The sequence below is a fragment of the Bufo gargarizans genome, chromosome 2 (genome assembly GCF_014858855.1).
Source record: "Bufo gargarizans isolate SCDJY-AF-19 chromosome 2, ASM1485885v1, whole genome shotgun sequence".
Classification (NCBI taxonomy): Eukaryota; Metazoa; Chordata; class Amphibia; order Anura; family Bufonidae; genus Bufo; species Bufo gargarizans.
Genome location: NC_058081.1, coordinates 695952396 through 695979434, shown reverse-complemented (window position 1 = coordinate 695979434; position 27039 = coordinate 695952396). Strand labels below are relative to the sequence as shown.

The window sequence follows — 27039 nt, the reverse complement described above, 5'->3', positions numbered from 1 at the left end:
TTTCCCCGCTCAAGCCAAGTCTAGAAAAGTGGACGGGGAAGGGGGCAGGCTGTCTCATTTATCATTTTCTACTCCTGTTTTAGGCGTAGAAAATTGTCTAAATGTAAGACAGCAAGGAAACTGTCTTACATTTAGACCGCCACTGGATACACTGAAGTTATGTAACGGCTGGTGCCAGGTGCTTATTAAGACCGGCGTATAAAACGCCGGGCTTAATAAATGACCCCCATGTGTTTACCCATAGTCATATACTGTATGTTGCTGTCATTTTTGCATTACTAACGACATCTTGGCGTTAAGGAGCTTGAAAGGTGTTGGGTATAGTCCTAGGACACCCGAGAATGTCAAAAAACAACCCAAATTCAGCTCACCCTTGTATCCAATCCACTCCTTTAGTGCTGCGGAATCTCACAGAGTTCGGATCCAATTCCACACGAATAGAGGATCCAGTGCGGAGACTTTTGAAATAAAATCCATGGCTTTATTATATCATATGGTTTAAAACATGCCAACATGGAGCACAGCAAAATTATCCTGTACATTTCAGCACTCAGCACACCATCTTAATCAAAGATCGAAACGTGTAGGCCAATTTTGCTGTGCTCCATGTTGGCATTTTTTTAAACATGATTAGAGATAAGCGTATCTTCCAAGGTTCGGTTACTTTCAGATTCGACAAATTTTTCAAAAAGTTTGGTTCGGGTCCAAATCTATTCATTCCAAACCAAAGTTGCTCCAATTGCCCTGGAAATTGGTACATAACCCCCTCTAGTCCTCTAAAACACTTTTTTTTTTAATGAAAAGCTCCTATGCCGTTTCGTTAAATTTATCATTTTCCCTCATCCGTCCCCTCGGTCTAATAGAGCGTCAGGTGTAACTGTATCTACTTTTATCGCAACTGACTGCAATTACCTCCTGCCTGGCTGGACGCTATTTTAAGACTGGTCTGAATCGAAACAGAAAATATTCGGGTTCGATTCGGTGCCTAAAAAAATCAGATAGTCTTAACGAATCTCCAAATCTGCGAGTAGATTCACTCTTCTCTAAACATGATATAATACGTCTATGGATTTTATCTGAAAAGTTTTAGTGCCGTATCATCTATTTATTTGTGTGTAATTGGACCTTAGAATGTCATCAACAACTCATCTGGGCACTTTTGATTCGGGTAGAATTTATTCAGACCCGAATTGAATTTCAGAAAATTTGCTCACTAATCACTAATAACAAACAGCAAATTTTCCTTTGCAGTACTTAATATCTATACAAGCTCTTCGGCTATAACCAACTTCTTCATATCTTCACCCAGAGATGGTCGTCCCACAAATGACATTTATTGCATTCACATAGTTGGTCAGATTCTGGCAGCCGGGTGTCTAGTGTCCGTCATTGCTTATTAGAAGCGAGCGGAGAAGGGGGAGGAGAAGGGAGGAGGCACATGCATATGACTTTCTCTATTTTATTCTGTAGGAAGGAATGGAAAGAGCTCAGGAAGTATTCTTGGCTGTTTCGACATATCCCTTCAATTTGGAAATGAAATACAGAAACGACCTAAAGCTTGATTAACCTTTTTTTTATTTAATTGGAAAAATATAGAAACAATTCTGCCCTGCCTTTTTTCTATATGACGCCATCCCCAATTTTTATTTTTGGCGACCAGTAATTGGTAAACATGTGACGCTACATGAATCACTCAACAATATTTCCTGATCATCTGGTGTCTGACAGAAGATCTCAAAGGTATTCTTATCGTTCACAGAAACACGAGGCTGCAAAAACTCATCGGGTGCAAAGAAGACCAGCCGTCTATGGCAAAAATTTGGGAAGTCGGATGTGAACTGCCTCACCCTTTTGTTCTTGGGGTGATAACTCTAAGCTGCTGAGAAGAATGCATCTATTTTCACACCCTCTTCCTACTAAGACCTCTTGCACACAAACGTGTGTCCCCCATGGCCGTATTGCGGCCCGCAAACGGCGGGTCCGCAATACCCGGGCACTGGCCGTGTGCATTCTGCATCACGGATTCGGACCCATTCACTTGAATGGGTCCGCAAATCCGGAGATGCTGTGCGGAACGGAATGTAACCACGGAACAGAAGCACTACCCTATGTTACTATGTTACCCAGTGCTTTTGTGGGGTTCCGTTCCGTGCTTCCGTAGAAGATAGAACTTGTCCTATCTTTTTGCGGAACAGACGGATTGCGGACCCTATTCAATTGAATGGGGTCGCGATCCACATGCGGCTGGCCTACGGTCGGTGCCCGTGCATTGCGGATATCAATTTGCATTCCACAGCACGGGCAGCACACGTTCATGTGCTAGAGGCCTAAGACACATGCTTGTTCGGCTGACCCGAATGTGTATGTGTACAAGGCGATCAATGATATCATGTGTGCGGCCAGTCTAAGGCCTCTTTCACACGGGCGTCGCGTGTGAGGGCCGGATAAGATGCGTGTGCGTCGCGGGAAAATGCGTGATTTTCCAGAGCGAGTGCAAGCACATGAGAAAAATCGGCATGTTTGGTACCCAAACCCGGACTTCTTCACAGAAGTTCGGGTTTGGGTTAGGTGTTGTGTAAATGTTATTATTTTCCCTTATAACATGGTTATAAGGGAAAATAATAGCATTCTTAACACAGAATGCTTAGTAAAATAAGGATGGAGGGGTTAAAATGTTTTACAAATAATTCAACTCACCTCATCCACTTGTTCGTGCAGCCCGGCTTCTCTTCAGTTTTTTCCTTTGATGCCCAGGAGAAAAAGGACACGTGGTGACGTCACTGCGCTCATCACATGGTCCATCACATGATCCATCACCATAGTGATGGATCATGTGACGGACCATGTGATGAGCACAGTGACATCACCACAGGTCCTTTTCCTCCTGGGCATCAAAGAAGAAGACAGAAGAGAAGCTGGGCTGCGCGAACAATTGGATGAGGTAAGTTAAAAAAAAAATGTATTATAAAATTTTACTAAGCATTCTGTATTGAGAATTCTAATATTTTCCCTTATAACCATTTATTGTATGTTTTTTTTTTTTTTGCACAACTTTCCTTTACATAGGAAACCTATGGAGACCCTTCATTGCTAAAGGGTTAATATACCAAGTTTACTACTAAAAGATTTAATGCTGTGTTTCACACTATAAAAGCTGTTTAAAAAATGTTTACTGTGATGATCTGTGCATTATGTATCCCAAATGGTCATATATAAGTAGGAAATAGTTAACTGGCAGTTCTTAGTTGGCTTGTAGAGTAGAGTTTCTGCAAAAGTAGGCCAAAGAGAACACCATCCCTGAGAGTGGAAAACTGCCAGAAAGCAACTTTGCTGAGGATTATTCCCTGGGGAAAGAAGCAATGAACATTTGAGGACCAATTTAAATGTGTTTTCTGGGTTTAGAGCCGAACCCGGATATATCCCCATTTTAACCCAGGCAGGCCCTGTTGATATGAGCATGAAATGCTCCGATGCTCTCCTTTGCCATGCGCTGAATTGCGCATGGCAAAGGCTTTTTTAGGAGACCCAGTGAAGTACCGGGCTCTCCATAGGGCCTGCTAGGTGGAGGCTTCCGCCCAGCAGTGAGCCCAAAGATGTCACCGGCACTGATGGGCAGGATTTAGCGCTGCCCTAGCCTGTAAAACGGCTAGGGCAGCACTAAAGTCTGCCCATCAGTGCTGGTGACATCAACGAATACACTGCTTGGTGGAAGCCTCCGCCATGCAGTGTAAAAACATAAACAAAAAAGCCCTTGCCCTGCAGGAGAGCATCGTAGCATGACATGCAATAAAGCTAATATCAGGTGGCTGGCTGGGTGAAAATGTGGGTATGTCCGGTTCAGCTCTGAACCCGGACAACCCCTTTAAGGCTGTGCTGGACTGAGTCAGTAAGGTAAATGCATGTTTATGGCAATAGACTTTACTGCCCGTAGCCTAGGTTTATTGCTTCTGAGACAGGCTGGCCATCAGATTTAGGACAGCACCCTCCAACTGGGCATTGCAGAAAGTACATTGAGAGTGATTGTAGGTCTGTTATTATTTAGGTAAACTGCAAAGTGTATCTAGAGAGAGGTTCAGGGAGTATTACTACTATCATTGTCACCTTCTATATACAGCTTTTCGGGAAAACCCTACTCTGTGAAATACTTCAAGACTGCACCTGCTGCATGTATTTACCGTATACTGTGACTCCTATTATCTACTCAGTAAAAGACTCTATTTATTCCAACCAAGCAGGACTGGTCATTGCTGCCACCATCTGCTCACCCAGCACTGGTTCTCATGCCTTACACCCCGCTGCTCATTCTGACATGAAGGACACCCCAGCCACCGCCAGGGAGGAGGCCTCAAAAGTCAGACGATAAAGGGTTGTGCCCCTCAACTCACTGCCCACACAGACTCTAGATTACTGGAGCAGGATTACTAACTGTGAGGATTATGACACCGCCTCATTGCTGCAGCCACCAATCCTATCCTTTCCTCTCTGAAGGCACCAGGAGTCACAGCAATGCTGTGATTTTACTGCAAACCTTTGATCGAACCATGTGTTGCTGTAAAGCCCTAGTCTAGGTATTGCTTTTCTAAAGTATTGTCACAAGTAAAGTTAATCAGGATATTAGAGGCAGAAGCTCTTTAACATGTCAGTATTGGTGTCAAATGATCCAGATATTTCCCCTAACAAGTTCATTATGTTACGAGGGGCATTTTATTCTGACCGCAGAAGAACTGTTGGCCATGCTTTGCTTTCAATGCTGGTTTTATCTTTCAGAAAGTTCACACTATCAACACTCTGTTCTGTATCATTTCAGTTATCTTGTAAGTTGCTGTTATCATTCACGCTGTTCATTTTCCATGGGTCACTTAGATATTTTTGGACTTCAATGGCAGGGCTTCGCGTCATAGCGTTTATTGCTAACATCTTCTGAAACATGTCTAGCGCACGCCATGTAAATTGCTTCCATTGAGAAGGGATTTTCTGGTAATTTCCTGTAGTTTGCCAGAGAACAAATTTTTCGTACTGCTCATCTTGACATGATGCCGTATCCCAAGGGAAGTATCCGGTGGAAATGCAAAACAGAACAATAGCAAAGGCCCACACATCGAGGCTGGAGTCAAGTTCAAGAGTTTCATTTTCTCCTAAGTTACATAGTTCAGGAGCCGAATAAGGAACGGTTCCTTTCAATGGAGAGATGTGGAAACCTTCAAGCCTTGTTAATCCAAAATCAGCAAGTTTGATGTAGTGACAGTCGCTGTCAAAAAGCAGAACATTATCCAGTTTGACATCTCTGTGAACAAGGGCTTTGCTGTGCATAAAGTCCAGAGCTTCCGCTAACTGCATGGCACATCGCTTCACCATTATATCAGGTAGACCAACCTAAAAAGATAAAAACACAGATGGTGATTGGTGCTATCAACTGTTTAAGAGAGTACTCAGATCAAATGTTCTGATTATTTATTAAAGGGGTATACCAATCTGGTGTATTTATAGCATATGGATAGGATATGCTATAAATGCCAGATAGCTCTAGGAAGAGTCCCTATCTAAAGAACATAGTAGAGAGCACTGAACAGCTAGACCATAAAGAGCAGATGCAGATAAGACATCTATTGTCGCAATGATCCAATCATTGGGTGGGTGAAGAACTTTCTTTATTGGTAAAACTTCAGTTAGACAACGCATTTTGAAGCTCTAGGGCTCCTCTTTCAAGCCTGGTTCACGATGAACATGCAAGTTCCATCCAGCTGTGGACCAGCTCTGCACACCATTAGAGTAGTCCTTCCCAATGGACCATGGCTGGATAGAACTTGCATCTTCATTGCAAACCAGAATTGAAAAAGGAGCCCTAGAGCTCCGAAACGCATTGTCTAACTGAATTTTTAACAATAAAGAAAATTCTTCACCCACCGAATGGTTGTGTCATCGCGCCAATAGATGTTTAACCTGTGTATCACCTTTACGGTCTAACCATTTAGCACCCCCTGCTATGCTATCTATTCTTGTTCCCATCGGCTGGCATCCATGTGAGGGGAATTTTTGGGGACACCAGCTGCACTGACCAACCAACTAGTGTTATGCCTACTTGCACAACTCAAACAGGTGAACAGCTTTTATCCCACGGGGGGGTCAATAAATTTGAGGCACTTACCCTATCAGCTCCTCTCTTTCCTTTGCCACTATTGCTATCTAAAGAGCAAGACTTGGAAGTGAAAGGGGAACACCTGCACATGCATGTCCACCTCTCGGTTCACCGCTATAGGACTTCCAAAAATAGGCTAATAGCAGTGAACGGAGAGGATGTGTAGGATGCTTTTCATTCATGTCAGGGCCCCTTTCTTAGACAGGATTGGGTTCTAGTGGTGGGACCTACGCCTATTAGAAATTTATGGAATATCCTGTCAATATGCCATAAATGCTCTAGATAGGAATTCCCGTTGAATGGGCATCTGTCAGCAGTTATGTACCTTTGAAACTGGCTGACCTGTTACATGTGATCTTGGCAGATGAAGACATCTGTGTTGGTCCTATGTTCATATGTGTCTGCATTGCTGAGAAAAAGGATGTTTCGCTATATGAAAATGAGTCTTAGGAGCAACGGGGGCGTTGTCATTACACCTAGAGGCTCTGCTCTCTCTGCAACTGCTGCATCTGCTACACTTTGATTGGCAGGACCAGGCATGTGTGATGATGTTTACACTGTCTGGTCCTGTCAATCAAAGTGGAGAAGACGTGGCAGTTGCAGAGAGAGCAGAGCCTCTAGGTGTAATGGTAACGCCCCCGTTGCTCCTAGAGGCTCATTTGAATATATCAAAACAACATTTTTCTCAGCAATGCGGGCACATATGACCATGGGACCAACACAGATGCCTTCAGCTGCCAAGATCACATGTAACAGGTCAGACAGTGCCATAGGTACAAAACTGTTGACTGATGTCCTTTAAGATGCATGGCACAATTATTTGCATACTATAGACAAAAAAGACCAACATTTCTGGGGAAATGTATTTAAGACCACCGTTTCATACTTCAGTCTTAGTGCAAAGTCTGCTGATGTAAGAAGCGCCAAATTTATAAAGAGGAGCATTCTTCTTAATCGTTTTGGTGCATCTTGGGAGGCTTATGTGCCAGAAATAGGCTTAGAGTTTAGCTTTTATTCTGACCCGTTTTCCGGAGTAAGTAATTTTAAAGTTGTCAGGTTGTGTAGGTCCCATTTCCTCAAACACACAACATGGACACTCTTAGAAGCATAATTAAGTCGCAAATGGGGTCTTGTGCAAAAATTTGCAACTATTCTGTGTTCTGACATAGAAATCTTCATAAATTCCCCTCATAAGCAAAACGCCCACCATCCCCTTAGGCTACATTCACACCCGGTTTGACATTGTTTCAAGCAGTCCTGTCAACTGTATGGCCCAGGCACTTATAACTCTGTTCTTTTTGAAAGATTATGAATGACCTTGTAGAGGGATGATGTTGGAAAATCTCATTATTTGCAGACGATACTAAACTGTGTAATGAATACAGAAGAGGGGACAGGGTTTTTTTTGTTTTTTGTTTTTACAGAAGGAGTTGGAGAAGTTGGACTTGGAAAGAGAAACGGCAAACGAAGATTAACACTTCATTACATTTAAGGTTATGAACTCTGGACAGGAAAACAAAAGTTTTTATTACATGCTAAAGGGTAAAACGATAAGAGAAAACTGATATAGAAAATGACTTTAGGGATATTAGTGGATATTAACCTGAACCGTAGCAGGCCCATGCCAGGCAGCTGCCACCAAAGCAAGTAATAAGGGACAGGGTGGGTCATAAGGAACACAGATGCACAAGATGAAAACGTTTTTTCAATGTAAGTTTTTCTTCACACCTATTTTTTACATTTTTTTATGCTTGCAAAAACGATTTTATTTTTCATTTTGTGGGGTTTTTAATGTTTTTTTTTCTATGGCCTATCATTTTTCTGCCAGTTAAAAGAATATAGCAACAGATATATTTTTTCTCATTTGTTTTTATTTGCTGATTCCAGATTTTTTATGACTGTTTCCTGAACATAGTTATATATTATATTATATATTAGATATATATGCTATAGCAGCCATTATGGACTATAGACACATTAGTCTGAAAGGACTCATTCTGTGAGAGAGTTTTCTAGGCATGCTGTGTGACCTGGTCACTGTACAAGGGAGGAGTACATAAGCTTTGCCAACCATGTACTGTGAATAATGGACGCTGCGCTATCTATATGTAGGTAATATCTGTCATTGAAATCCTGCCTTTGATGATAATTAGATGACTGCTGAAAAGTGATTTGTGACCACAAAGTGGTGCCTATTATTAGGCTTAGTGACCAGAGTGAAAACTGCAGGATTTAAAGTTTTTTCTTCTTCTAAATATAGATTGTGACATGGAAAATTAAATGTATAGCATCACCAAAAATTCTGTAAAACATAAAAACTTTAAACAATAGGTCATTTTCTGATGACATATTCCCTTTTTTTCAAGTCCTGTAGCTAAGAATATAAGAAAAAAGACGCCATATCTGCATTTTAGAAAAAGAAGGGGGTCACTCATCAAAAAAATTTCGCCACTTTGTGGCGTGTTAAAGGGGAATATTTTGTTGCAAAGTGGTTTTGCGGCAAAATGTGTGACTTTTACCCACTCATGTCACTTTTCCAAGGTGGTGGAAAAAGGAAGGGGGGCCTTGGGCGGGGAAGATGGCGGGCTTTCAGGCCCATCTTATTTATAATTTTCTACTCCAGTTTATGGAAAATGGTCCTTAATAAGGCCAGCAAGGGAGCTGGCCATGCCGCATAGCCGTCGGCACCAAGCGCCAAAGTTATGTAGAGGCCTGCGCATCTGCTGCCAGCGAATGGGGATTAAAACCCGCGTATAAATTGCCGGTCTTAATAAATGACCCCGGAAATGTCTAAAGTGTTAAAATGCAATGCAGAATGCCTCCAAAGTTGCTTTTCATGTAGTATGTTTCATAATGCACTATGGACTTTAAAGTGGCATCATAAAAAAGGCTTTGAAAACAACAAAATGCTCATAAAAAAATTTAAAACCGCCCTAGAAATCACCAGTTGGATCGTAAATGGGGCATGGCGTTCAGTTGTGCGGGCCATTCTACTAAGAACAATGCACTGTAGTGGAGCTGCAGAAGAAAACCAAAGAAATAAAAAGAAGAGGTAGACTACGGTGCTATGATTAAAACTCGGTAGAGAGTCGAAACGCATCAGTGCGGTGCATTCTTTTCACTGTGTTCTATTTTGGCATTTATCCATTTTCCAAATAAAACGTGTGTGTGTTTTTTTTTATTAAGACCTTAGATCACCTCTTCCTGCAAGGTAGACTACAATATCCAGAAACATTATGAAGGCCAGGAATATTTAGTTTTGGGGAAAAAAGGGACCAGATAACTATGTATAAATATATCAGAGGTCATTGAATCAATGCAGAAGTGTTTCTACAGATGTTTTCATACCAGCTTGTAAATATAGCAGGAGGCCACCAGCTATTTGCAGTGGAATGAAGTTTTACCATCAGAATGCAGTATATCCCTAAGACTGCATGCCTGTATAGATCTGCGGACATCTGCCATTGTCTTCTATGTACTGTGTACTTTAAAGCAAAGGTTCAATATTGTAGCATTCATTTGTCTAAAGAAGTCTTTAAGTGTGTAGCAAAAACATTTTTAATGTCGGAATACGTGATGTGAACAGCACTTTAGGTTACATTCCCCCTTCCACATGAAAATACGTGTGCATTTTATCGCTTTTTGTTCTGTTCTGTATTGTGTTTTGAGTTATCCATCTTTTTAGCCAAAATGTTTCCTTTTGTTTAGGGATGAGTATCTCTGTACAGCATTAAAATGTATGGCCTCCGACGAGGCGAAGTGAGTTATTGTGAGACTTCGGGACTTGATTTGTAAAGGGATTCTGTCACCTCTTTTTACCCTATAGAGATGCGGACATGCACAGCTAGATCGCCGCTAGTATGTCCACAATATACCTGTCCTATCTCTGAGTGGTTTTATTGAGTGTGAAAAATGATTTTATAGATATGTAAATCAGCCTGGTAAGGAGCCCAAGGGGCTGCACTAACCGTTCTGGAGCCCAGCCGCGCCCCGCTGTGAAGGAGCCCAGCACCGCCTGTATCCAGGAATCTCCTCCTTGCTCACAAAGTCAGATCGCCGTAATCTCGCAGTGCGCGAGCTGGGTGCCGAGAGTAGGACCATCGATTTTAGATTGATGACCTATAGTAAGGATGAACCTTCACTATAGTGAAAACACAAAATCTCTTTAATAACAATCTGTAATATAGTGCTATATATTCTCTATATCGAATATTCCGCATTTTTTAACATCTGAAAACATGATTCCTCCCTGATTCTTGCTTGTGGGCCAATGAGTCATTGGCCTACAAGCAACTTAAGCAGGGAGTAATCATGACTTTAGGTGGGAAAAATTACGAATATTCTAAAAAACTAATATACAGCTTTATATAGAATATATTAGTTTTTTAGAATATTCTTCTTTTTTTTAAATCTGTACAGTTGTTCCACTTCGGCATACTCCTTCCCGACAAGCGTCCCCATCACCATGGGAACGCCTAGGGGTTAGAATATACCATCGGATCTGAGTTTTCACAATCTCACTGAGATCATGAAAGCTCAGATCCAATGGTATATTCTAACCCCCAGGCGTTCCCATGGTGACGGGGACGCTAGCCTGGGGGTTAGAATATACAATCGGATCTGAGTTTTCACAATCTCAGTTCCCATGGTGCACGGGGACGCTTGTCGGGGAGGATTATGCGAAAGTGGAACAACTGTACAGATTTTTTTTTTAAAAGACGAATATTAAAAAATGATATATATTCTTTTTTAGAATATTCGTAATATTCTAAGACAAGCATATATAGCAATATAGCAAATATTCGAAAAAAACAAAACGAATATAGAGCAATTTAGCTATTAAGGTGCTATAATCTTCTTTTTTATAGTTGTAAATTTTTTTCCAATCTGAACTTCAGATGAGAAAAAAATTACAACTATTAAAAAAAAGATTAAAGCACTATATTACCTAAATTGCTCTATATTATTTTTTTTTTCGAATATTCGCTATATTGCTATATATTCTTGCTTTAGAATATTACGAATATTCTAAAAAACAAATATATATTCGTTTTTTTAAATATTCGTAATATTCTAAAACAAGAATATATAGCAATATAGCGAATATTCAAAAAAATGAATGTAGAGCAATTTAGCTAATATAGTGCTACAATCTTCTTTCTCTAATAGTCGTAATTTTTTTCTCATCTGAAGTTCAGATTGGAAAAAAATTACAACTATTAAAAAAATAGATTATAGCACTATATTAACTAAATTGCTCTATATTCGTTTTTGTTCCGAATATCTGCTATATTGCTATATATTCTTGTTTTAGAATATTACAAATATTCTAAAAACGCAACTATTAGGAATGTTGCCTATACACAGAACTAAGTTGGATTCGCAATGCGAGAATATTACTTTGCCTATTTTTTGTAATAAATAGAATAATGACTCAGTATTCTATTTATTGCAAAAAATAGGCAAAGTAATATTCTCACATTGCGAATCCAACTTAGAGCTGTCCATAGGCAACTTTCCTATTGGCTTGCTAGAATTAACGAATATAGAGAATATAGCGCTATATTTGTTATCTTCGTTAATTCTAGATAGCCAACCAATAGGAAAGTTGCCTTATACAGTTAAACTCGCAATACGCGGAAAATTAAATCGCATATTATTCGCGATAAATAGAATAATGACGAATATTCGATGAATATAAGACGAATATTCAATCGAATAGTCGCAAAATATCGCAAAATCGAATATGATACCTCCCGCTTTTTTTAAATGCTTTCTAAATGCTGTTTAGAACAGATCAGGCAAGATGGCTGCCCCCATAATGTTCAGAAAATGGAATAAAAAAGAATCTGTAATCAAAAAATAAAAACAGATTAGGAAAAAAAAGTATGTGTGTCACTATCTCGTTTTAACTAGCAGAAAAAAATATGTCAATAACATATTCCCTTTAACTTTATATATTATGTTCTCTCTTTCTTATTAATGTTAGGCATGATATATGTTAATGATATAAACCTAAAGACTATATCCCCAACACCTACAGGTTGAGCATATAAGTAAAGCGGGGAGCATGACTCAGCTTCCCCAAATGTAGAGCAGAAAAATACTATTTTGATATCTTAATACAATGCCCAAGAAGGCAGGAAAGGACCGTTTTGTCACTTGCTGGTACATGCATGAGAATAATCTACCTGCTGCCTGATTTTTGCTAATTTTGGATAGATATGAATTCCTTGGTAAAGTCAAGATTTATTTTCTCCATGCCCTTTTCTAGCAAACTCCATTACCCATTACCCTCCTTGTCTATGATGGTGGAATTTGTGGTATAGTGCTGTCTTGGTTAACTTTCTGTTGCTTCTTTTAGTTTTTTTTGTGATCTTCATGATTTTACTTTTAAATAAATCTACATAACTTAAAGGTTATGAATAGTGTTGAGTGAACTTGTGTTTTAAGTTCGGCGTCTAAAGTTCGGGTTATCGAAGAATCGCGTTATGGATTCCGCTACCACAGACCATAACTTATGGTCCGTGGTAGCGGAATCCATAACGCGATTCTTCGATAACCCGAACCCGAACTTTAGACGCCAAACTTAAAACACAAGTTCGCTCAACACTAGTTATGAACACTTTTGACTTGACAAAAATTACATTTGTTAGTAAGTACCTTGATTGAAACGGTTGCACTAAGTTTCAGTCTGCAATCTTCATTCGCGTCTCTCCCAGTAATGCTTAATGGATCTGTTTGTCCAGGATGCTGCTGCCAACCTCTGCAAACTGTCTTAAGATACCGATGTAGTAGGGTTAACACTCATGCTTTCTGAGATTTCTGAGTTGTGTTATCTAATCTAAGCAAACACCTTCAATTGCCTTTCAATGGATTTTGTTTCAAGATAACAGGATGATTTAAGAAATTTGAGTTAAGAGTTTGAGTGCTAACCCTGCTACATCTGTACATGCACACGACCGCGCCATGTTTTGCAGTCTGCAAATCGAGGATCTGCAAAACACAGATGCCATCCATGTGCGTTCCACAATCTGTGGAACGGAACAGGCTATCCATAATGGAAACGAACAAGAATAGGACATATTCAAATTTTTTTAAATTTTTTTTTGTGGGGCCACAGAACGGAGCAATGGATGCAGACAGCACACGGAATGCTGTCCGCATCTTTTGCGGCACCATTAAAGTGAATGGGTCCACATCAGAGCTGCAGTTTCTACATTTGTGAGGCCTAATGTGTACCTTCCTCCCTATCTATAGTCTAGGTGAGCTGCCATCCTTCCTAGATTCTTTCCCCCCTTTCCAGACACATCTGCTGTGTACAGCATCCTCTCCCTCACTGCTGCTATCTATAACACTGCGAGAAGGGAGAGGTCCAGCGTCCCACTGCTACGGCTGTGGTACACTGGTAAAAGAGATAAAAATATGTATTATGCAGTTAACAGGCCTTAGTAACTGTAGCTAATTAAAGCTGTTCAACCTTGTGGCTTAGATTGGCCCTATCAGAGAAGCAAAGGAGTAGAGCAAAATATATATTTGTGCAGCATACCAGAGGGAAGAGGAGGTGCGTGCAAGACAGCCTGTGGAGATAGCTTGTGTAACAGACTTATTGACTCTGCACCTAACTGAGCCAAGAGATGAAAGACTTTGGGATCCTGGACATATTTTGGAGGCAGATTGTGGATCTGCTAGGGACTACATGCTGCAGAGGAAACCTGTAGTACTTTTTATTGTGAGTACAGCAACTTGAAAAAGGGACAGAGCTTAGTCTGTCAGAAAGGGCGAGCCACCCCCCATGGTTGTACAGAACAAGAGTGCAGTGTGAGGCAGATTTCTTCAGAGAAAGTCCTTTGCAGCTGTAAGGTTACTTAAAGGGCAGCTGTCAGCAGGATGAACACTATTAAAGCAGTCATAATGCCTGGTAGGGCTAACCCTGTGGAACAAATTGCTTCCTTCTCCTAATCTGTTGCTTCATGTAACAGAAATAAGTGGGGGGTTTTAATATTCAAATTAGGGCTTAACTGCACTGAGTGTGGGCCTTAACCACTTTGTGCACCTTATCTCCTTCACTTTGCTTCCCTCCACTTTATTAACAGGTTCAGGCATCCAGGTGGAGATGGGAGCAGAGCAGTGCAGCTAAGGTGCCTAGTGTCTGCCTTTGGTGCACTTAAGCCCTAATTTGCATTTTTATGAATTCTAAACGCAGCAATGGGCCAAGTGAAGAAAGGCATGTTTTTAATCTAGCAAGGTCAGCCCTACCAGTCGTTATGGCTTCTTTAATAGAGTTGATGCTGCTCATAGATGACTGTTAAATTTGCATATAGGCAGAAAATGAATAATACCAATAAAATCAATTCAAAGGTGCCCATAGTTGTAACCTTACACTACTTCTAGAACTGCTTTTTTTTTAGGCCAATAGGTGACATATTTAAAAATATTACAGTATTTTCCCCCCCAAAAGCATGGGGGGGGGTTAAATGGCAGTGTGTCTTATAGAACGACTACTCGTGACTGCTTCTATTATAGAAGTATACACGAGACGCGGGGTGCGGTAGTTGTAGCGCTGCGCTGGCTGTCCTCACAGCTCCCTAGTCCTCTTTTTCCAGACACTGCACTGCTCACTTTCTGTTTGAAAAAGACACCTGTGAGTGTCGAAACGCACGTCACATGAGTGAACAATAAATCCTTTTGAGCAAAGAAAATTGGAGTGCCGGTTTTTCTTCGTTGTACTGCACTGCATGTGTCCTGACTGTGTATAGCATCAGGATGTATTACACGTAGACACACAATATGACCTGATGCAGCATCATCTCACAGTGGAGCACTAGACCGGCAGAAGACCAGGCAGCGGTGATTGTCAGTGCAGTCTGGAGCAGGAGAGGTAAGTTCCTTTTTTTTGGTCTGGTGAAGCTTGTGGTCTTATCTGAGGAGGAATGGGGTATGATGGGGGTCTGATCTAGAGATCTGATGTAGTTCGGGGGTCTGATCTGAAGCCTGAGGAGGAATGGGGGTATGATGGGGTCAGATTTGAGGTCTGAGGAGGAATGATGGTCTGATACAGAAGTCTGATGGAGCTTAGGGGTCTGAGGGGCTCTGATCTGAGGTCTGAGGAGGAATGGGGGTCTGATCTAGAGTTTGAGGAGGAATGGGGGTTTGACCTAAGGTCTAAGGTGGAATAGGAGTCTGATGCAGATGTCTGATGGAGCTTGGGGGTCCGATCTAAGGTCTGAGGAAAAATATTTTTTTCTTATTTTCCTCCTCTATATCCTAGATGCAGCTTATGGTCTTATGGAGCAAAAAATATGGTAAATATCACTTAAGCGGAAAAAAAATAATTCAACAAAGTTTGAATCTGGCTACCACGTGCCATACATTTATGGTGCTGGCAGCTGAACCTGTCACGGTCATATTGGTGTTTGACCGTGACGCGGTTGCCATGCAGACTGGTTGCCGGTGGCAACGTGGTGTTGGCAGTTTGCATGTGCACTTCCCCTTTAATGTTTGCCTTCCTGCTGTTTGGTGAGCAAGGGATTAATCTTCTTGCTAGTGGGGATTTAGGTGTATCCTGGGTGTGGCCACTAGATTGACTTTATCTGTGGCTTCCTGGCTGGGGGCAGTTGTACTACAGCCTTGCTTGGTGTTGGAGCTTTGCTCCTTGCCTGGGTGTTTCTGCCCAGTCCTTGAGGGCCACCTTATGGAATATACTGTCACGGTGGGGAGTGGGGTAAACCCCCCATTGTACAATGTTAAAGGGACAAGGGGTAGCAGCTAGCAGGCTGCCAAGAAAAGGGAGTTGGTCACCTATTGCATTCCTAAATCTGGCCCTGTTCTCCGAACTGTATGAGCCAACCCTTAAGGTAGGAGGGCCCATACACTGGAACCTCAGAACCCTGAAATCCCTGAATATTCCTGAGGTTAGGAGACAGGGACAAGTGCTGCCAACAATAATGAAAGTATATGTGCCTGAACATGGCACTTATGATCATTCATCCAAATACAGTGCCGATGATTACTTTATGTAAATTGAGTTAAACAAATGCCGGCCAACCTGCTAAATGGTGATCATTTTGGGCAAAAGATCTGCCTTTATAAAAGAACCCTTGAAATTGCTGGGACTGATGGATTTTGTTGAACAAGCATACACAGTTGGTCAAACGATCTTTTGACCAATGGGTATCTCTACCAATTCCCCCATACATATTTGGCTCGGCCGAGTGTATATGAGTTGTCATTGGGCCGAGAGCCTGTGTTTATTTTTAGTGGTTATTTCCCTTTAATTATTACCTTTAAATATTACCTTTATTTACTACCCTTTTAATGTAGTGATATTCATTGTAATGTAGTTAGTGAGGATATACAGGCCCTTATTGTTCTACAGTTATGAGGACTAGTACCTGGTACCAGGCCACATTTCCAAGGGCTGAGGTAATTGTGCATGTGTACTGCACACTAAAGACCTTTAGGAGGGACCTTGAAGCTAGAAGTATAAACTTCCATGTAACAAAGTAACAAAGAGCTCAGCTCCTCTGATGACATCGATAGGGTAAGATGTCTTGTAACTATCTCTCTTTGTATCATTTATTATTTATTTATTTTATGCTATATTCCACAGAGCTTTACAGACATTAGCATCAAGCTGTCCCCAATGGGGCTCACAATCTAAGGTTCTATCATGCGCGTCGGCTAGATTCCATGTTGGGAATTGTTTGATGGGGTTTGGGTAGTAATTTGCTTGAACGCTAGGTGATTTGTTACTTTACTTTACTTTACTCTGTTTGTATATGTATCTTTTATTTATTTATTACTGTCTGGTAAACTTTTTATGCACCTAAGCCTTGTTAAGCCAACTTTATTTCTAGATCTCAGAATTCACAGGAAAACAGAGCTGCAACCAGAACAAAAGGATCGGGGGGAAAATTCAGTTTCACTGATCCTTCTACCCCCTGTATCATCTGTTGGGGAAGTCGTGGACTTCCCATAAACATTAGATTGTTGAAAGTCCATAGGGCTCTTATGTGATTAGATTGCCTATGTAGTAACTTACGTGAGGCACAATGATGGAGTGCAGATCACCAGCGGTGGCCAGCTCCTGAGCAAATGAAAAATATTTGCTGGTTTCAAAGGCTACTGCAAAAGTTTTAATAATATTAGGATGTGATGCCAGGCACAAGGACACACAGTACTCCATGAGAAAATTCTCCTTCTTTGTTGACTTTTTCTTCATTAGCTTTAGAGCCATAACATTACCTATAAATTATTAAATAAAAAATAACTTTACTATACAGGGAAAATAAGCAATGTGACTTGAAATATAATTTATGTAGTTATGTATGTATATGCAATAAAACTTCATATGAAGCCACCATACCCATATTTTTTTTTTTTTTTTACTTAGACCCTTAGCACATTGTTGAAATGCCACCTTTGTGAAATTTGTTTGTTTCATTTAGTTTAGTTTTGCATAAAATTGCCTAAAAATTCTTATTTGTGGCTCAAGGTATGACCTGAGAAGAAATTACACACATCTACTAAAAATAAAAGTTCACGATGTGCACATATCCATTTATGCCTATGTCTGCATGCATACATCTTCAAAAATTCAACTTTGCAACAAATAATTTACACAAGGCCTTATGCTAGCAAAATGTGTATGGCAAAAATGAAGATGTGGGGAGTTAATGAATATACAGTGCCCCAAAGGAAACTGCAAAGGGCTAATTATTGCTAAAAGGGTTTATTTAAAGTTGCTGAGTTAAATGTTGTGATTTCCTTTTAAACTACTTATTTCTTTCTGCACTATGCATACCTACCCCTGAAGAAAAGAGCCATCTTAGAATGTCTAGAACCACTATCAAGGTTCTTCAAGTTAACATCAGTAAGGTAATGCTCGTTTATGGCAAAAGACTTTCTTGCTGTGGAAAGGGTTAATTGCCGCCAGCACCCACCACACTTTGAGATGGATAGGTCATCGGGATTTAAATTTTGCAACCCTTAGGTTGGGAACTCCAGAAGAAGTTAGCAAGTACAGAATATTGAAAATATAGAAAATTTTATTTATTGTGAAACCCAGGGACTACTACTACCATCATCACAGCTGCCCATACACAGCCACCTGCCCATACACAGCCATTGGGGAGAAGCACGCTTTGTGATATACCTCAGGGATGGACCCAATTGCTGCTATCTTAACTGTCACTCTCATCCTCCTCAGTAAAAAGACTGTTCTTTATCACATAACTGGGCCTGGTTTTTCTCATTCACCGGTGCTCACTCTACCTGACCTCCTGCCTCCTTGCACCCTGCCACCCTTTCACTACCAAGGCACCCCAACTAACACTGGGAAGGAGCCTCAGAAATTTAGAGAGTGCTCTAAGGGGAAGAAAGGGTGTGACCTCCATTCACTGTGCACGGCCCAGGGTGAGCCAGGGTGAGGACTGCTACCAAGAAATGTGAGTACTATTACCACCATCATAGCCACTACCACTCATCCCATCCTCCTTTCCATGTCACTTTACATACAACATGTCTACATTCACTTTTGAGTGCGTTAAAGAAATTCCAAAACTCTTATACAGGGCAGTCGCCATTCTGGTCATCGCCTGAAGCCATTTAGTAACCCTGGCTTGTCACTTGTTTAAAGGGATTCTGTCACCTGCTTTTAGCATTTTAAGCTGGCACCATCGCTATGTTGATTAAAATACCTTATTTCCAGCAGTCTTCTTTTTACTTATTTTCATTTGGTAGTTTTGATATAAAAGCGATTTTTATGTTATGCTAATTAGGGTCCAAGGTGCCCAGAGGGGCGTTTTTTTTACTCTCCGGTGCCCAGTGACGCCCCCCTGCAGTGCCCAAGAACGCCTCCTGATCATCAAATAACCTCCCACAGCCCGGCAAACAGTTCCGCCCCCTCCCCACGTCATAATCTACCTTATAGATATGCCCCGTCCTCCTTCCTGTCTGCGGCCAGAAAACTCGCGCAGGCGAGTTTTATCGAAAATAAGTAAAAAGAAGACTGCTGGAAATAAGGTATTTTAATCAACATAGCGATGGTGCCAGCTTAAAATGCTAAAAGCAGGTGACAGAATCCCTTTAAGTACATTTGCCTGGAAAACCCCTAATTTGTTATGGTGAGTTTAACTTGTAAGCCCTGCTGAGATGCCACCACCCCAGATGAAGGCTTTGCTGAATGTCAGGACAGGGAGACACCACAATAGGAAATGACATTTAAGGGTATGATCTTTAACTTTATTCTTATACCTCTTACGACTTTAGGTATCTCTGATCCTGGTCGCTGCTGATGACCACCAGTATGGTGCAGGCTCAGCTCCTGAGCCACTCCATATACTCCCTTACTTGCACATCAGAGCGCAGGAATGCATTAACAAGGTTGTCTGGCCTTTTATATTTTTTTTAAAAAGGCTCAGCATGCTGTAAAGTAATTAAATAAATCAATATTAACCTTTCCATTCCCATACTACCTGCTTTCTGAGGTTTCACAGTCCCCCACCTGCCTCTTCTTCCTATTCCCTCTATACAATAAGAAAAAGTATTGACTTATTTTATTATTTTAGACCATGCTGAACCTTTTGCCCGGACAACCACTCTAAGATAAATGACCCTCCTAGGTTCTGTGGCTTCTGTCTTTTAAGAATCTGTCTGCAGTTTCAGTAGCCATATTTGAACAGGAGTAGTGGATTTGGCATTGGACTAAACTAGGGTGTGGAGTCTAAGGGATTGGGAGATCTTAATCCTTCCCTTTGGGAATCCTTAAACTGGTACTCCCCAACACAGTAGTCTCCTGTGGAAGTGGTTGCAACATAGAAAGACAGAAGTCACCAACTTAAGGTGCCAAGGCAGTGAGCAGAGATCATAGACAGTGTATGGGTCAAGGCAGGAGACAAATGCAGTCATTAGAGGCAGACAGACAGAGGCAAAGACGGGATGTTCCAAATGTTTTCTTGGGTTTATACAATATTAGAAGAATGTCCATACACAAAGGGGAAATTAATTATGAGGGGAATTTTTTTACGTCTATTTTTCTTGAGTCTGCATTGTTGTCATTTCAGCCAAATTTATGGACTTTGTACATTGCTCCATAAATCTGGAGCATCTTTCCATAACATAACACCTTTATCCAGAGATGTTATTCCAGTGCTCTAGTTATGTTACACCACCCCCATCTCCACTGGAGTAAGTTTGCACTTTTGTGTGCACCTTAAATCACAGTTAATAAATCTAGCATACACCTGATGAATAAACCTAAGCGTGCCCACTTTCCCACACACTTTTTAAAAGTGCAGAAGTTGCACAAAATGGCTTGAGCAAATTTTTCCTTTAGAATTCTGGTACAAAGGGACATTTTCCCCCAAAATGTTTAGAAATTTTGTTCAAAACACAGCGTACTGAAAGTATTTTGAACATGGTATTCTAAATTATCCATAAAGATCATCTTGTTAAGATTTTTACCCAAGTAGAAGACCCATATACTGAGACCATTATCAAGATCAGTTCACAATATTTTTCAAAATGGCACCATTTTATTTCTGGTATTGATTGTGTGATAACATTCCTTACAATTAAATCTGCAAACATTACTACTGCCACAAGAAATAACAGATCTGTTGACACCCTAGGATCCAGGAAGAGCTTCCATCCCAGAGACATAGGGAATTATATCTGTCATACAAACAAAAGCTGTGTCCCAGCAACAGCCGAAAGAAAAAGCACAGAAGCATTTATGACTAAGAGGAAACTTACACCATCAAATTAAAACAGATCTTTCGACAGATGCCACATATGCCTCTAATGAGCTAAGTCACGTCCTAATGTATTGAGTCATTGACCTACAGAGTGGACTTGGAAGTTTAGAGAAAGTTTTTCCCAGGAAGCCATACCCAGTGTAGGTATATTTATGGTAGTTCCTACCGGTATTAGGTATAAATAATCCAAATGTCTATTGAAGCAGAGTGTTGCAGGGGTAAAACTAGAACAATTTTTTTTTGTTTTGACCCTTTTTTAAGGTGAGTGGAACCACCATAGTGATCCCCACTCATACGGCTGACGCCAATCTCTAACAGCCAGTATCGGAGATAACGCTCATCCTGGTAAATTAATGGCTTAGATGCCACAGTCAATACCAACCTAAGAAATTTTAAACATGGAGGGCATTCCTTCTATTAGCCCATGAACATTTAAATGTTGATGGGGTTACCATGGCAATAAGTTGCCTTACAGAGGTCTATAATATATGAGAGCCTACTAGGCCCTACCTAATCCAGGCCGAATAGTCTGCCTGTTAGTATAACACTGACTGACATAATACATTGCTATACTGGAGTACTTAATATAGTATAAGAAGTACTGAGAGGGATCACATGTTCAAGTCTCATTGATGGACTAAAATAAAGTTTTAAAGTCTATTGTCACGCACCTGGCAACCTGTCTATGTATGTGTGCACTTTCCCTGTTTGGTGTGCACGGGGTTTATTTGTGTGTGCACTTCCCCTTTAAGTGGCTTCACTACCCTGTCTGCTCTTGGAAGGGTTAATTCCCTTTCCAGTGTGTGTCTGTGTGGGTGTGGCTACTTGGACTATTTAGCCTCTGTTGAGACCTGAAGCTGAGGGGTACTTCAGCCTTGTTATATGCTGGAGTCATCCTCCTGGTCTCATATACCATCTTCCAGTGAGGGCCACCCTTGTGGTCATAAATACTATGTCATGATGTTTATTTTATGTTTGTGTGGTGTCTATCCTCACTGCAGCTATGGATCTGGTTTCCTGTGTGTTTATGTGTGTGTGCTGTGTCCTTTCTATGTTTGGTGTGGACATTCAGCATTTGAGCACGGGTTCCAGTCAGTGTGTCTGTGGCAGGTAGGTTTGGAAGTCGTTTCTCTCACCTGCCATATCCATAGGCTGTTTATGTTTCCCTTTCTTGCAGCTTGGTCAGGTTAGACTCCTGTTCATCCATGTCTAGGAGGAACAGGTCGTCTTACCCTGCTCCTAGTCCAGGGATCTCTTGAGGGCTAGTAGGGACCCGAGGTTCCTGAGTATGAGCCCTCCTACCATCTGGGTTGGCTCATACAGTTAGGAGTTAGGGTCAGAGTTAGGGACGCTTTAGGAGGTGACCTGCTCCCTGATTCTGTTGTCCTGGCCTAGCAGCTTCCCTTATCCTTAACATCGCACGGATGAGGGTTTCGCCCACTCTCATCCGTGACATCTATAGAAAAAAATGTAAAAATCCATAGGGGAAAAAATGCATCTATAATTACTTGCACTATAAAAAATACAATGCTATTTATCCAGCATGGTAAATGCCAGACAAAAAAAATAAAATAACAGTGTCAGAATTTATGGGTTTTCTGGTTATCTTCAATGACAAAAAGTCATTTAAAAATCATACCATATGTATCCCTGTGGTGCTAATGAGAAAGAAACCTTGTTCCACAAACAATATATTCATCTTGCATCAAATAAACAAAAGTCATGGCTTTCAAATTGTGGTGACAAATTGTGTTTTTATTGTGCTAGAGTAATAAAAAAAAAAATTTGGATGGTGTAAAAACAGGCCCCTAAGAACAATGGTGGAATTACTTTTTTCTTTTGTAATATGCCAAAACAACACTTAAAGATGTTATCCTGGAAAAGTTAATTATGACCTATCTGAGTCCTGGCACACCCGCCGATCAGCTGTTTCAGGAAATCACTACACCGCCTTACATTGTACTACATCTGTGCTTGGTATTGCAGCTCAGCCCCAATGCCTTGAATGGGGCTGAACTGCAACTAGACCATGTGACCGATGTACTGTCATGTCACTGGCCTAGGAAGAGGCTGCGGCACTCACAGAGCACCCGCCCTCTTCTAACAGCTGATCGGCGGGGGTCACGGGGGTCCTTGGTGTCTGACCCCCACACACCTATCCTGAGAATAAGCCATCAATATCTTTTCCCGGATAACCCCTTTAATAAAAATTTACTAATACAATATACAGTTGCAATAAAAAGTAAGTGAATTATTTGGAATTACTTGGATCTCTGCATTGATTTCTAATTAAATGTGATCTGATTGTTAGCTAAACTAATAATACATAAACACTTGTACCATTCCTGTTCTTTATTGAACATATTGAGTAAATATCCACAGTTCAGGGAAATACGTAAGAGAATCCTTGAATTTAATAACCTGTACATCCCCATATAGCAACAGTCACCTTTGCTAAGCATTTCTAGCAGCTAAATAAGGATTTTTCACAACGTTGAGGAGGATTTTTGGCCCATTGCTCCCAGTAAATGTGTTTCAGTTCATCAATATTTAAGGATGCCTTTCTTGCACAGCCCTCTTCAGGTCTTGTCACAGCATCTCAATAGTGTTAAGATCACGATCCCGGCATTTCGAAAACACAAAGTTTTTTCAACCATTCTTTAGTGTGTTTACAGTACTTTCTTGTTTGGGTCATTGTCTTGTTGCATCTCCCAATGTCTCTTCAGCTTCAGGTCATGGACTGCTCACCTTACATTCTTCTGTAAATGTTTTCATAAACCTTAAAATTCACTGTTACTCTAATGAACGCAAGGTGTTCAGGTCCTGTGGCAGCAAAACAACTCCAACCATGCTTTACAGTTCAGATGAGGTTTTGGTGAAGTGTTTCATTGAAACTTAGCATTGTGCATTTTTTATAAAAAGTTCCACTTTTGTCTCATATGTCCATAGAACATTTTGAACATTTTCCCAGAAGCATTGTGATGGCATTCAGGTGGTTTCAGATAAAATTGAGACATGCCACAATGCTTTTTTTTGGGACAGCTGCAACCTTCATGGTTTCCTTCCATGAACACCATTCTTGTCACTATTAGTGAACACATAAACAGACATGTTTGCAATATACACCCATGCCTTCAGCAATGCTTTTGCAGCTTTTTCCATAATCATGTGTCTCCACAACACGTCTCCTGCCGTGTTCTGAAAGACATGGCTCACACTAACTAATCTTTTTTGAGTAAAAAGATTTGTCAGTAACCAGGCTTTGTGTGCCTTTATTTAATGAGAAAGAGTAAACCCACACTTCCAATCTCATCTTCTTAATTGAAACACATGTTGCTAATTAGCTCTTGGAGAAGACTCCCTTTTTCCCATTTACTGTGGATGTTTTACTCAATGTGTTCATTAAAAGACATGGACGCCACAGCTGTTTGTGTGCCATTAGTTTAGTTACATTGTGATAACAATCAGATCACATTTTATTAATAATCCGTGGTGAAACCCTGGTAATTCCAAAGCACTTACTTACATTTTCTTGTAACAGTATGCTACAACCCTTTAAAACAATTAGCAAAGCAGAGATTTTTTTGGGGGAGTGCTATCTCTCCTTATGTGATACTCTGGAATTTTGGAATGAAGGTATGCAAATTAGTCTTTAGCAATCTCTGCCTCTTATTCCACCAGATATAAGTCAATGTTTAAATAGGCCTTGAGACATGACTTGGATAATAAATAAGCCAGCACCTCGTCTGCAGAGAGCTGTTTCGGAGTGATTGCCCCTCATCAGTGCAGGGCAGAAAATACTGGCTTAACTGGGTGAGAAGCCAAGTCAGGATTTGGGGGTTCATATATTGCCTATAAGTCTCCTCACACAATTAAGGCGCTCTCCATAAGAAGAGATAGTACCCCCCAAATCCTGACATAGGCCTCTCACCCAGTTAAACCAGTATTCTCTGCTCTGCAATGAAGAGGGGCAATCACCCCAAAACAGCTGTCTGCAGATGAGATGCTGGCTTAGTTATTATCTAAGTCATGTCTCAGGGCCTATTTAAAGGGCCGAACATTGACTTATAGGATAGCTGCCTTACATCTGGTGACATTAGAGGCCAGTCTTGTTAAGAGCTCATTTGCATCCCTTCTTCCAAGGCTGAACATGTAAGTATATAGTTTTTTTATGTATTACAAAAAAAATGTTCGATTTGGGCTATTGTTTCAGATGTTTGCTTTTGACTTATAAGGGTTAGGATTCATTATCCTCCATACACCTCATGGATAATTGTGTTGTACTTATCTATAGTATGTCATTAGTAATAACTACCATTCATGGTTTTTGAGTAGGATTTTCTAACTGATATTGAATCAATCTGATACTTTTTACAATCAGTGAAGATTGACTTTGTTAATATTTTCAGTATCTTGCGTTGGTTTACTAAGAGGTTGTAGGTTTATTATATAAACATTTAGTCAATATTAATTGTGTATGTACAAATCTCAGTTGTACATCTTTTAGTGGTTACAACGATGACTTGAACAAACCTTTCTTAATTTATAAGTATATCTTACCTTGTAATTTATGTTCAGCAAGTAGAACAGATCCATAAGTACCAGCACCCAGTCTCTTGATAATATTGTATTGGTCTTTTAGTTTTATATGTGGCATCCTTTTTGAAGTTAGATTCATCATTTCTTTCAGGATCTCCTCATTTTCATTTTCATCCATTTCATCTATGTTATGGTCTCGGGACTGAGTCTTGTGTGTTGACACGTTGGTTTTGTCTATTAAAAAAGGTTGAGATTTCAGTCAGTAACAGTTTTATAAGTTTGATAGATTTCTTAATCCAAAGTGACAGTCTATGATTGTAGCATACGGTAATTGTATGGCAGACATAAAGAGTGTTTAATACTGATGACCTGTCCTCAGGATAGGTCATCAGTATATAATCGGTGGGAGTCCAACTTCCGACACCCCTGCCAATCAGCTGTTTGAAGAGGCAGCGGCACTCCGATGAGCTCCACCGCCTCCTCGTGACTAACCAGACACAGCACCGTCCAGTTGGTATTGCAGGTCAGTCCCCTTCACTTAAATGGGACTGAGCTGTGCCTAGGCCATATGACTGATTAATATGGCATCACTGGCCTAGGAAGAGGCCACAACCACAAATCTTTAAACAGTTGATCGTGGGGGTCCCGAGAGTTAGACTCCCATTGATCATTGAGGATAGGTTCACCATCAATAGAAATGGCTATGGACCAGAATAGGACATGTTCTTTAATTTGTGGAACGGCCACATGGATCCGCAAAAAATATGGAGGTGTGCATTACTCGATAGAAATTAATGGGTCTGTGTGCTAACCACAAACAGATAGCACATGGTTGTGTGCATACACTTCTAAAGCCAGTGATTGGCTGCAGTAGTCATGTGGGTAAATGGGCATGTCAAGGCTGGCTGAGTAAACAAATGCCAATGGGGAGCTGCGGCGCTAAAGCTGTGGGAGATTTATCAGGTGAATAAATAACATTTTATTTTACTTCCTCTACCTAACACTGAAAATCTCATTAATGTTAAGTAAAGAATAAGATGTTGCAATCTGGAGAGGACTTGGGAGCATGTGTTAATTTGCTAATAAGACCTCATCTAAAATGACCTTTAATCCTTTTCTGAACTCCTCTGTGGAATCAATGAGATTGTATGATGGCATCCCTAATTATTATACTGCTGAAGCGGTATGAGACCTGATTGTAGGGGCATCCTTAATCTGTAAGTTACCTATGTTTTGTTGAAGCAAGACATATTCAAAGTTAAACAATTTATAAGAAGAAATTGAATTTACACAATGGAGATCAGAACAGGGAGGGGTATCACATACTATTAAATGAGAAGTATCTGATGTCACGTTTTAGACCAGGTATAGCAATATACATTAGGACATCCTTAAGAAAGCTGTCCTTAGCACAATATCTGTGTGAAAACCATGAATCCTCAGCTTAAGGAGAGCCAGTGTCCCCAGTACAGATGGCACTAGAGAGACAGTTCTCCATTCCTCTGTTCTCTGTGCCACTTTGCATATTATTTTCCTATGGAGCATTTTCACTAAGTCTCCATACACAGCTGTTTTCCTTAAGGGGAGCCAGTGCCCCCCCCCCTC

At 40.7% G+C, this 27039-nt stretch overlaps 1 protein-coding gene across 6 annotated transcripts in view; it reads right to left on the bottom strand.

Annotated features, from left to right (window-relative positions):
* Positions 1-3677: 3677 nt before the first annotated feature.
* The window catches only part of LOC122927020 (serine/threonine-protein kinase SBK1-like), a 106901-nt gene continuing 83539 nt past the window's right edge, over positions 3678-27039 (bottom strand). For all 6 annotated transcript variants that reach the window (XM_044278565.1, XM_044278563.1, XM_044278564.1 and 3 more), the window contains 3 exons: positions 25456-25668; positions 17181-17383; positions 3678-5373 (listed from right to left, as the gene is read on the bottom strand). In XM_044278565.1, the coding sequence (XP_044134500.1) occupies positions 4804-5373; positions 17181-17383; positions 25456-25612 (930 nt within the window). In that variant the 5' untranslated portion in view covers positions 25613-25668 and the 3' untranslated portion in view covers positions 3678-4803. The remainder of the gene's footprint in view (positions 5374-17180; positions 17384-25455; positions 25669-27039) is intronic.